At 40.2% G+C, this 13,164-nt stretch overlaps 1 protein-coding gene across 4 annotated transcripts in view; it reads right to left on the bottom strand.

Annotated features, from left to right (window-relative positions):
* LOC114486961 (neuroepithelial cell-transforming gene 1 protein-like) overlaps positions 1 to 13,164 on the bottom strand; it is a 31,643-nt gene that overhangs the window by 16,890 nt on the left and 1,589 nt on the right. For 2 of the 4 annotated variants that reach the window (XM_028494501.2, XM_028494498.2), the window contains exon 2: positions 6,922 to 6,989. In XM_028494501.2, coding sequence (XP_028350302.1) covers positions 6,922 to 6,989 — 68 coding nt within the window. Of the gene's footprint in view, positions 1 to 2,221; positions 3,586 to 5,838; positions 6,378 to 6,921; positions 6,990 to 13,164 lie in introns of those variants that run through there. The other 2 variants (XR_008618362.1, XM_028494500.2) reach the window with 2 other exon arrangements.

Raw genomic sequence — 13,164 nt, 5'->3', positions numbered from 1 at the left:
GCTGGGTGCTTTCACGTTACTCAGTTTTACTGCTATGGCTGCATCTATCATATTCCATTGTAACAGTGAATCATTCCCCCACTAGATTGTCAGCTCTTCCAATGCTGGGATTGAGACACTTATCTTCTTAGGACCTGACACACAGCAGGCATCCAACAAATTTCAGCTGAATGAAAGAATGAGCCAGTTGCTGTTTCAATAAGAGGGAAAATGCAAAGGATTTTGGGAAGAGAGGGTAGCTGATGGTGATAGTGGGCTGAGTCAGGGGAATCTTAGAGGAGCTAGATGCAGAAGGAAGATGAGATTCATGGACCTAGAGAGAAGGGAAATGCTGTTCCAGCTGGGGCTGTGGCCATAAGGCAGAAATGCACTTAATTTACTGTAAAGCAGTGGATTCTCCAGCTTGGCGAGGGCAGGAAGCTCTAGAGCAGGTCACAGGAAATAAAATCGGAGAGGAAAGTGGGGGTCAGGTTGCAGAGAGCACCGAATGCCAGGCTTAGCAGCCTTACTTTGTCCTCTATTTTAAGTTCTTAAAATATTTTGAGCAGTAGGGCAACACAGCCAAGCGGCATTTAAAAACAGCTGGTAGGGCTTCCCTGGTGGTGCAGTGGTTGAGAGTCCGCCTGTCGATGTAGGGAACACGGGTTTGTGACCCGGTCCGGGAAGATCCCACATGCCGCGGAGCAGCTGGGCCCGTGAGCCATGGCCGCTGAGCCTGCGCGTCCGGGCCTGTGCTCCGCAACGGGAGAGGCCACGACAGTGAGAGGCCCGCGTACCAAAAAAAAAAAAAAAAAAAAAAAAAACAGCTGGTAGACGTGTGGAAGAGCAATTGGGAGGGAGAAACCGACCACACTTAGAAGCAGAAAGTGACTTTCCTTGTCAAGCTCTGAGCCAAAGATGAGAGTTTGGCTTTGGAAAAAACAATTAGGGAGGGGTTTAAAGATTATTTGCAAATTCAGTGCTTTTCTGTCCCTAGCTTAGAGCTGACACTCTCCAAGATGTGACCCCAGTTCCACAGTCTAGTCTCCTCACCTCCTGCCAAACTGACCCTTTTGTGGTCTCCACACATGACCTCTGCTGCCTCATCTCTGGGAAGATCTTGGTGCCTGGAATACTCTCCCTTGTACCCGTTTCCTCCTGTCAAAATGTGACCTGCACTTTATGCCTTTCTAAATGCCCTCTCATCCATGATAGAAGGTGAATGTAAGAAGTTCATTCCCAAGTGACACATGTCACTTTCTCTTGGGACTTCTGGGGACAAGCTATCCCTACCTCGGAATGCGTAGGGGTCAAATCTAACCATATCTCTCTTGAGTTTTACATATGGAAGAAGAATAAAGTGTGATGTAATAAACAAAAACCTGGATTTTAGTCTGTTCTGTATGTCCTGGGTCACACACAAACTTCGTTTCCTTACAGGCAAAATACAGGGGTTGGACGAGGTCTTCTCTGAGATGCCTCATGGCTCGACACTCCAAGTGACTAATAGTGAGAATTTGTTAGTGACTAGTGAGAACTATTAGTCACTCCATGTGACTAATAGTATTTCAGGGAGACACACGGGGGCTAAAGGCATGACACCTAGAGTGACTGGCACCTTGGAGATGCCCAATAGACATTTCTTGATTGATGGACTAACTAGAGATCCACTCTAATCACTTAGATGTTTCTATTTGCCTCTTTTTGGAGTTGGCTGGGTGCAGGGCCCGGGGATCAGAGCTGACTGTTGTTATAGCAGTGACTGCAGTATCTTTCACCCAGTTTTATTGAGATACACTTGACTTACAACAATTGTGTATGTTCAAGATGTATGTGACAAGTTGATATATGTGTATCTTTTTTTTTTTTTTTTTTTCGATAAGCGGGGCTCGTCTCACTGTTGTGGCCTCTCCCGTTGCGGAGCACAGGCTCCGGACGCGCAGGCTCAGCGGCCATGGCTCACGGGCCCAGCTGCTCCGCGGCATGCGGGATCTTCCCGGACCGGGGCACGAACCCGTGTCCTCTGCATCGGTAGGCGGACTCTCAACCACTGCGCCACCAGGCAAGCCCGATATATGTATATCTTGAAAAACGATTACCTCAATAAGGTTATTTACCACATCCATCATGGCACATAGATTGTGTTTGTGTGTGTGTGGTGAGAACACTTAAGATCTACTCTCTTAGTAACTTTCAAGTATACAATACAGTGTTGTTAACTATAGTCAACACACTGTACTGACTGCAGTCCTTAAAGCAGTGCTTCTCAAACTCAAATACACATATGCATCACCTGGGAATCGTGTTAAAAAGTGGATTTGGGTTTAGTAGGTCCGAGTGGGGGGGCCTGAGATTCTGCATTTCTATCAAGCTCCCTGTGATGTGGATGTAGTTGCTTCCCCAGCCAGACTTTGAATAGCAAGAACTTAAAGCACAGTACAGTCCATCCTCTGTATCCCTGGGTTCGGCATCTGCGGATTCAACCAATTGTGAGGATGTAGAACCCGCTGCTCAGAGGCCAACTGTACATTACACCCTTTATATAAGGGGCTTGAGCATCCAAGAATTTTGGTATCCATAGAGGTCTTGGAACCAATCCCATGGATACCGTGGGACAGCTGTAGTAGGCCATAGAGTCTAGATCTGTGATATTCAAAGTAGGGCTCACAGTCAGACATGAGTAGGGAGGGCCATAGTGGGCTGAGGGCCAACTTTATGGGGTAAAGTATAATTCCATAGACTTTAATTTTTATATTCTAATAAGTGCTGCTTAGTGGTGGAGATTCCTACTGGGAGATTTGGTTGTCATGCGGTGTGACTGTAATTATGTAAAGTGCATTCATTCTCTCAACAACTACTGGTGAGCAGTGCCCTGTGCCAGGCACTTGCCTAGTAACTGGGAGTGCCTCTAAACAAAACAAACAACCGGAAACTCCCTGCTCTCATGAGCTCATATTTTAATAAGGAAAGTATTGTAAACAAAACAAGACACACACATAGTTAGAATTCCTACACTTAAAAAAAAAAACCACACTTTTCATCACATAGCAGTGTTTTCTTAAGCTGCTTATTGTTGTTTGCAATGCTGCTATTCTTGCCTTTTAATTGTAAATTGATATTAGCTTAGCTTAATTATCAATGTAATTGTGGCCTGTTGTGTGAATCCAAGGGTGGGTAGTCACGTATGTTTGCACCAGTGGTATTTTAGGCCTACACATTTCCATTAGCTAGACTCTCAGACATGCAGGCATTTGAGATTCAATTACGAATCATTCACATCCCATTTCCAGCTATCAGTTTAGTGTAGTTAGAACCGATTAACTGGTGACCAGCAGCAATGTGACGAAAAGTCACAGATGACAGACTTGTCCCTCCCTCAATTGGATTAAAGGAAAATTGTACATAAAAACTTGGAGCAGGGCCTCCTTGGTGGCGCAGTGGTTGGGAGTTGGCCTGCCGATGCAGGGGACACGGGTTCGTGCCCCGGTCCGGGAAGATCCCACATGCCGCGGAGAGGCTGGGCCCGTGAGCCCTGGCCGCTGAGACTGCGCGTCCGGAGCCTGTGCTCCGCAACGGGAGAGGCCACAACAGTGAGAGGCCCGCGTACTGCAAAAAAAAAAAAAAACTTGGAGCAAATCATATATTTCCCTGAGCATCATCAGCAACAATTCTAAAGTAGATTTACTGAATCTCTTATCAAATTCTGCTTGGCTGGTGACATTTAACTGTGATCACCAAGTCCTTTTTTCACAGAAGGAAGAAATGGATCGGGTAGATGGGCCATAATTCTTCATGTTCACTGAATTCTTATCGGGGAGAATCATGTGGAGGTTGAAATTTATAAGAATGCCTGCCATAATCAAAGATTTCTACCACCTGGAGTTTTACAATTATTATTGTATGCAAGAGTCATGACTTTTCTATTAGGTTGATGATTTCATTAGCCATGTGCTTCTCTGTTCTCTCTCTTACCATCAAGGGGGCTATTAAGGGCTTGATTTTCTCCTTGCAGATGAGAGCAGGTTTTCTTTCTAAGTTTGGACATTTTAAGATGTTGGCTACTTCCCCTACACGGGCTCAATCCAAGTAGAAAAGTGAGTGATGTTGTCCTGGTAAGTAGTTTGGAAGTCAGACTGACCAGTGTCACCCGGCTTTTTTCACTTTGAAATACATGATCTTTTTCAAATGTTCTACAATAAGCACATACTGTTTTCATATATTTAAAAGTACTTTTTAAATAAAATAAATGATTTGTTGACGACAATTGACTTAGTATACTCACTGTTTATGAAATGAAGTGAGGTGAAATTTTTAAAACTGCTTCTTTTTTAGCTAAAGGAGGAGACAGTCAATCATCTTTTTTATTTCAGAAAACTGAGTTAGTACCCATTACCCTGGGAAAACTGCACACCTGGACCTTTTTACTTTATGTGACTTAGAAAAGGTCGCCTCTCCCCTCAGAGCTCTGGGAAGCGTCATGATAATTTGTATACTCCTGGAAGGGAAAGCCCAACTCCAAACGCCCTTCCTAACACCCCCAGTTATTTTCTAGCTGACAGAGTGGACCAGAATGGCTCAGACCCAAGTCTGCTGGCCAGAGAGGACAGCCCGGACCCCAAAGGGGACTTCACCTGCAGCACAGGGACGATGGCCACAGGTGGGCGCGTGAGAGAGCAGGGTCCAGCAGGGCACGTGGCTGCGGCTGCAAGCGCCCCCGCCTGGCCAAGCTGCCAGGGTCTCCTTTTTACAAAGGCAGAACTCACCCTCTGAACTGAAGTAGCCGCCACGTTTCTAGACCAATCAAAAGGGAGAGGAGAACTCAAATGGAAGATGCTATACTCTGCTAAAATTTAGCCATTAATAGGGAAAAGATAGCCATATTTGTACCCTAGGCTGGTGAAATAAGTTGATTTGTACTTATTTTGTGTGTTTACCATAGGCAGGTTAAGGAGGCAATATTCCCTCAACCGAGTTCTACGCAAAGATCAGGAGCCTGGATGTTTGTTGAGAATATTCTGAGTAAAGCTTTAGCAGCAAGTTTTAGCTGTGTGGTCACTGCACTATACACCACAGCTGTGAGTCTGAAGGGCCTGTTTCCTGGGAGAAATACTCAGGACACCCACGGGCAGCACAGGAAGTGATGACAAAGACATGTAGCAAATGAGCAAATATCAGGATGCATCCGAGTGTCAGGTACCCTCTGAGCTGAGAGGGACTTGTTTGGAGGCAGGAGGGGAACTGTGGCTCCTGTTTGTTTGAAAGCCCTTACCCTGGAGAGAAGGGGAGATAGTTCTGCCAAAGCTTCTGGGAAGTTCCCACTTGCCCTGAAAGCCTTCCTAGCCCAGGTGCTGTAGCATCTGACAGGACCTCAGAGTCTTTCATTCCTTTGAAACATGCCTTTCAAGGTGCCATTTAAAACATTGGAATGAAAACCCATTAAAGAATATGTAAGCAAGAGTGAGAAGGAGGGTTGCCAGGGACAAAGAAGCCACTCATGCCTCATCGCCATTTTGCTTAAGGGCACTGTGTTATTTTCCTAGGGCTACCATAACAAAGTACCACAAACTGGGTAGCTGAAAACAGCAAAATATATTCTCTCCCGGGTCTCACGAAACTGTGCCCCATGGGAGGGAGACGCAAGAGGGAGGGGATATGGGGATATATGTATACGTTTAGCTGATTCACTTTGCAATAGAGGGGAGACTAACACACAACTGTAAAGCAATTATACTCCAATAAAGATGTTTAAAAAAAAAAAAGAGCCAGACCATGCTGGCACTCTAATCTTGGACTTCTGGTCTCTAGAACTGTGAAAAATAAATGTATGGTTTTTTTTAAGCCAAAAAACACCCCCCTGAAACCATGCCCCATAGGGTTAATAAAAACTGGTGACTAACAGAAGCTCTTGGGCTTATCTAACAGAACAGCAGATAAGGGAACAGCTTGTTAAAAAAAAAAACCCTCTGCCTGTAACACAACAAATCTGGCTGAAACCAGATGGAACCAAAATGACTGAGCCGAGTCTGCACAGAATAGACCTGCTTGTTTAACAGATGACCTTTTGATGTCACAGCCCCAAATTTCCCCATGTTTCACACTAATTCCCCCCGGATTTGCACATGCATCCCAGGAAGAAGCGTGTAGCTCAGCAGCACCCGCACAGGAAGATGATTACATCACCTTTTCCTGCCTCCATCACTTTCCCTTGCACCTCCGACCACCCTATTCTTCACCTGTCGCTATCCCAAGTTCCCCACCTTCAGGGAGGCAGATCTGAGATTTGTTTTCCTGTCTCCTCAGTTGGCTGCCTCATGAATAAACTTTTTCTCTGCTGCAAAGCTCGGCGTCTCAGCGTTTGGCTTGCTGCATGTTGGGCAAAGGAACCTGGTTCAGTGACACTGTGGATAGAAGTCCAAAGCCAAGGTGTCAACAAGGCCTCTCTGAGAATTTTAGGGAAAAATCCTTCCTTGCCTCTTCTTTGCCTCTGGTGGTCATCGGCCGTCCTTGGTACTCCTTGGCCTGGAGATGCACCACTCCAATATCTGTCCCTGTTTTACATGGTATTCTTGCCTCTCTGTCTGTGTTTCTGTTTTCTCTCTTTATAGGGACAACAGTCATTGGATTAGGGCGCATCCTAATCTAATATGATCTCATTTTAACTAATTACATCTGCAAAGGCCCTACTTCCAAATAAGGTCTGAGGTTCCAGGTGGACATCAATTTGGGGGAACCCTATTCAACCTGTATACAGTATAGTATAGTACAGCAGCTATACCTCCTTTTAGCTCTATTTGCTTCTTCTAATATTCTAAATATGAAGAATTATCAAGGTGAAAAGAGGATTTCTTATGATTTGGATTAGTACACAGCTGAGAGGAGATTTTTTATTTATTTTGAAAATAAGCTTTTCACTAGATGGGGTCATTCAAGGTCAAAGATTACCTCGCGTGGGGGTTGGAATCCACTGATAGTATCTTGCATGATCTTCAAACCAGCTGTTGCCAACATTCCTAATATAGGTAGAAAAATAATTATAAACAGAGCTCTCCCCCAAATCTGCCTTTGGATGTTCCTTTCAGCAAGTTTCCTCTAGAATACCATGATTTACATCCATCTCCTGTCCCCAACCGCAATCTCCTTGTTAACAATAGTCTCTGGGACTCTGGGACATTGAAAGGAGAAAATTCACACAAAATTACTGCTGACCTCTTTCTGTGGGATTCTTTAGGAATACCCTTCCTAAACATCTAGACCTGTATGAAGAAAGAATCCAGAGGAAATAACAAATACTCGTTAATACATTAATGGTAGAAAGTGTTATCTCCTCAAAGTGTAGAGATCAGGCAATCACACACACACCCATTGCCTAAGTATCAGATATACAAGCTGAAACAAATGGGTCGTAAGCTACGAAACTATCCAGTCAATAATGAGAGAAAAATAAAGGTGTGCTTCCAAAAAATAGAAAATTAAAGCCAAGTGAAGATTTATTTTCTAAATAAACATATTTTAACAGAATATACTTATGGCTGTTTCAGTGCTGTGTTGCTTTGCCCAAGGTAGCCTGGTAAGGAAACATTGCACATCTGGATTGGGTTCAGGAAGAATTTATAAACATCATCTATACCCACAAGCCTCAACAATCTTTGAAGTAATACAAATGTCCCATAATCTAAAGAAAAATAGAAGCACAGAAAAATTTGTAAGGAAATTTGCAATAAGAAAAACTGGTTACTGAGTATCTTCAACAGAAAGCTAGGCATTATTTAGAGCACGGTCTTCTAGGTTATCTGATTTAAGCCTGTCATTGCCTTGAAGCTATTTTACAACTCTTATAAATTGTAGATAACTGATAATAAGGTAAAATAACTGTCTACTGAGAATTCTTGTTTGTCAATATGTGATAAATTCTGACTAGAGGAGGTTCTGTTGACTTCCCTTCCCCACAAAGGAAAAGCGTTTTGCAACCACTTGCAAATTCATTTCAGTATTCCTAATTTATAAATGTGTTTGTTCTTTGGATTCTCTTTTGAATTATTTGTAATAGCTTTTCCAGTTCCTGCAATTAATTAATGAGTTAAATTAAATCTTTGATGAATGTTCACTTTATATTCATATGAGTCATATTACTTTAAAAAGTTATCCTTTTACAGATTTATGGAACAAAAACATCCCACCACTTTCAGATTGAAAAGAAGTCTTCAATTTTTACTGAAAATTAAATCTATCCATTAGATTAAATTTAAGTGAATTTATATATTCTTGTTACATATTCCTGGAATAGCACTCTTGTATGAAAGCATTAATCCCTGCATAGAGGGACTGACAGTTCAAGGTTATTAAATGTACTGTTTTTCCATAGTGTCCTCATTTTTTATCACTTCTGGAAGTTTTCTAGACCAGCTCTGCTCCAGATCTAAGGAAAAACTGGGATACAGCCATAGAAAATGTGAATTCATTTGGCTTGCTTTGTGAATTATCACATACATTAAAGCTGAGATTGACAGCAATGTAATTCTAAAAATAATTAATTGCTTAATAACAATGCAATAGCTACTACATTCAAACAACTTGACAATTTACATGTCACAGAGTAAGTGAAAAAGGAACAGGTAAGTGAACTTCCCATCCTTTACCTAGAGGATGAGGACCCACAAGACTGACGTTCTGACTTCAGGTAACCCCTCATCCCCACACACTCAGGCCCTAGACCAAGTTGAGAAGAAATTAGAGTATGTCTTTGGTACATTTTAGTTGCCAATTTCTGCCAACCTACTATGACTACCTCAACAGCCAGTATTCTCTAACCCAGTCTCTGCTGTCAAGAGAAGATTCTGAATAACTCTTTCACACTAAAATATTAATAACTTTCAACATCTTTCCTTTCCCAGGAGGAGCTTTATTTTAAAAGAGAATTGCAACTTCCTCATATACAGTTAGCTGATCTTTGACAACGAGCAAAGGCAATTTAATGGAGAAAGGAGAGTGTTTTCAGCAAATGGTACTGGAAAAACATGATATACACATGCAAAAAAAGTGAATCTAGACACAGAACTTAGAGCTTTCACAAAAATTAACTCAAAATGGGTCAAGACCTAAATATAAAATGAAAACTACAAAACACCTAGAAGATAACATAGGAAAAAAAATCTGTGACCTTGGGGTTTGGTCAAGGCTTTTTAGATACCCTATCAAAAACATAATCCATCAAAGAAAACATTTAAAAGTTGGACTTCGTTAAAAGTTAAAATTTCTGTTTTGAGAAAGACACTTTTAAGAGAATGAACTATGGGCCACAGATTGGAAAATATAAACCATAGCCAACGCACACCTGATAAAGGACTTCTGTCCAAAATTTACAAAGAACTCTTAAAATTCAACAATAAGAAACCAAACAACTCAATTTAAAAAATGGGCAAAAGATCTGAACAGACACTTCACCAAAGAAGACATAGAAATGGCTAATAATAATATGAAAAGATGCTCAACATTGTCTATCATCAGGGAAATGCAAATTAAAACACTAATGAGACACCACTCCACACCTGTTAGAATAAAGTCCAAAACAGTGACAACACCAAATGCAGTAAGAAGTCTCATTCATTGCTGGTGAGAATGCAAAACGGTAAGTCATTTTGGAAGACTGCTTGGCAGTGTTTTGTAAAGCTAAATATACCATATAACCCAGCAATTGCACTCCTAGGTATTTATTCCAAAACGTTGAAAACATGTCCACACAAAAAACCAGCATGCAGAAGTTTACAGAAGCTTTATTCATAATTGCCAAAATCTGGAAACAACCAAGTGTCCTTCAGTAAGTGAATGTATGAACTGTGGTATACCTATACAGTGGAATATTCAATGATAAGAAGAACTAACCCTTCAAGCCATGGAAATAAGCTATCAAGCCGTATGAAAGAATCTTACATGCATACTGCTAAGTGGCTGAAGCCAATCTAAAAAGGTTACAATGCTATATAATCACAACTATATGACATTTTGGAAAAGGTAATACTATAGAGACAGCAAAAAAGATCAGTGGTTGCCAGGAGTTTGGGGGGAGGGAGGAATAAGTGGAGCACAGAGTATTTTTAAGGTGATCAGACTATTCTGTTTAATACTGTATTGCAATGGTGTATACCTGACACTATGTATTCGCCAAAATGCATAGCACTGTTCAAACAACAGTGAACCCTATTATAAACTATAGGCTTTAGTAAAAATAATGTATCAATATTGGTTGGTCACTTATAAGAAATGTGTCACACTAATGGAAGACGTTAACAATAGGAAAAATTGTGTGCGGCAGTGGAATGAGAGTGGGTATATTTTCAGTGCAATTTTTCTGTAAACCTAAAGTTTCTCTAAAAACAAAATCTATTAAAAGAGAAATTCAAGCTGAGTAAAATGTTTAACACAAAAGTGTGAATCACTAGTTGTGAAATATTGGCAGATGTTTCAGAATAAGCAAACCCCCCTACGTCGCTTCATTCACATAAAATAGAGGCAAGCATTCCTCCTATCTATCAATAATGTGGCTTTCCTGAGCACCAGAGAGGGATTTTACTTCGTTCTTTCTTAGTCAGATTCATTTTTTTTTTCTGCTTCTGCCCCAGATTCATTGATGGGAAAATATTAGCATCGAATCATAAATCTTTACACATTTGGCCACACTTTTTGCACATAAAAGTTACTATCACTTTCATTTTGAACTCAAAAGCCAGATAAAAACACTTGCTATCACACCAAGCTTACCAATTCTTGGTGCTCTCATCAGCGTCGGTGTTCTGTTCCACCACCCTTCATTCTCCACTACAGTGTTTACTCTAGGCACCTCCTCTAGCTCTGACCTTATGGTTATTGCTGTTTACTACTTGCCACTTTCCAACACGTCTTAGAGCTATTGAGGGCAATTGTTGAAAGATACAAATACAAGTATTTTTTTTATCACAGATTCAAATACTACAGAAAGGTTATTTATGAAAAGGATTAACAAGATTTCCCCACTTTACATACATTAGAAAATTGGACATTTTAGTCTAGCTCAAAAATTTTAAAACCCATATCCTTTCAAACCAACCTTCCACACATCTTCCTCTGGATTCTTAAATTAACTAACTTGAGTCTATTCTTGAAAATGCTCTCATAAAATTACCCATAGATTCAAGATTAGGAGAACTAATAAGGGGTCTAAATGTTTAAAATATTAGAATTCTTAGATACTAGTCACATGGTTTACCTTGCTACTTGAATTAAAAAGGAAATTAGTGCATTAAAATTATTCAACTGTTATCAACAGTTTAAAAGTTATAAGAAATCTGTCAATACCATATCTAACAGCCCTCAATTATTATTATCTAGCCACTCCAATGCTAGATATAACTTCATTAATTTTAGCAATTACTTTATTAATGATTCAAACACTTATGGAAGAAATAATAAAAGACTGACAATACTCCAATGAAAAATAGCTTATCTTTGTTTCTATAACATAAATATTGATTGAGAAATTACTCAAAGCAAATATTTCAGAACCCAAATCTTATTTCCAGTGAAAAACATGTTTATTGAATAAGCACCAGGTGCAAGCCACTATGAGGTATAAAAGGATAAGGAAGATATGGTTAGACATGATGCCATCTGAATTGAATTTTGAAAAGTAGAAATGGGAAGAAGTTCATTCTAAAGGAGAAAAAAGCTTTAAGTTGACTAAGTAAAATTTGGTATTTTTTTAGCAGAGCTGAGTGTCCACTTTGATCAGTGTATGTAACCAAAATATTTTGACCAGACTAGTGAAAGGGAAAAACTTGAAAAACAGGATGAGAAAAAAAAAACAAAACACAACATGAATGTCAAGTTAAGGATTTCTTTAGACAATGGGAATCATTGAAGGTTTTGAGAGCCTGATTAGGACTGTCATTTTGAAGATTATTCAGAAGCAGATATGCAGGATAGGTTAAAAGGGAAAGGAACTTAGTGAAATAAATATATTATTGAAATAATCTAGGAAGGAAGGAATTTTTGTGTAGTGATAGCAGTTCTTAGTATAAGAACTAACTCTAGAATAACTGCACCCTACATCACTAGAGCAAGCAACTAGAAGAGATCAAAAGTAATAAAGGACAATATCCCTGGCAAACAATATTTTAACCAACAAGAGGGGATGGTGGAGTACCCATTGTCAAACTGAATTTGTTTAAAAACTGGTGGTTAAAATGTCTAATAAAAACTGTCTTATAAAGATTTCTGCTTCCAATAAAGGCAAACTAAGAAATTCAGATGAACCCTCCCACAGAGAACAACTAGAAAATGCTGGAAAAATAATCTACTTGAAGACATCAGAGAGCTAATGGTGCAGTAAAAAATATTACAGGATCAAGATCCAGTACAAGAAAGAAACAAAAAGGGGCTATTTTTCCTTTAGGGATATCTGCCATTTCTGCAAGAGATAGCTCAGAGGCAGAGAAGCTGGACAGAGCTTTCCTTATACTTAGGGACCCAGGACATGGGTCAGCAAAATTTTGCAAATAATAAATAATTTTGGCTTTGAGGGTCATATAGTCTCTAACAACTATTCAGTTCTGCCATTTTAGCACAAAAGTAGCCTTAGGCAATAGATAAATGAATGGGCATGACTGTTTTCCAATAAAACTTTATTTACAAAAACCAAGTGGTAGGCTAGATTTGGTCTGTAGGTCATTGCTCACCTAATCCCTGGACTAGGAGGTAAAAATTGGAATCCATAGCTCTCTTAGGAAGGGAAGCCCTGGCAAGTGCCCTTGACTTTGGGTTGGGATTCTGCTAGGTGAGCCAGATGTAGAGGGGCTCTCCCAAGGGCTCAAACTCTTGTTCTAAATCAACTGAAGCCCTGAGTTGACTAGGGTGATTAGTGCCCCAGCCCTACCAGAAGCAAATTTAAATCCTATCTGGAGTAATATAACATTATCTAGAGCCTCAAATATTTTCATATAAAATATTCAGCTCTCAATAAAAAAATGATCAGGTATATGAGGAAAAAAGACTTTATTTTATTTATTTATTTATTTTAAACATCTTTATTGGAGTATAATTGCTTCACAATGGTGTGCCAGTTTCTGCTTTACAACAAAGTGAATCAGTTATACATATACATATGTTCCCATATCTCTTCCCTCTTGCGTCTCCCTCCCTCCCACCCTCCCTATC

The sequence above is a fragment of the Physeter macrocephalus genome, chromosome 10, assembly GCF_002837175.3.
Source record: "Physeter macrocephalus isolate SW-GA chromosome 10, ASM283717v5, whole genome shotgun sequence".
Classification (NCBI taxonomy): domain Eukaryota; kingdom Metazoa; phylum Chordata; class Mammalia; order Artiodactyla; family Physeteridae; genus Physeter; species Physeter macrocephalus.
Note: the sequence above shows the minus strand (reverse complement) of the source record. Positions and strands in the feature narration are given on the sequence as shown.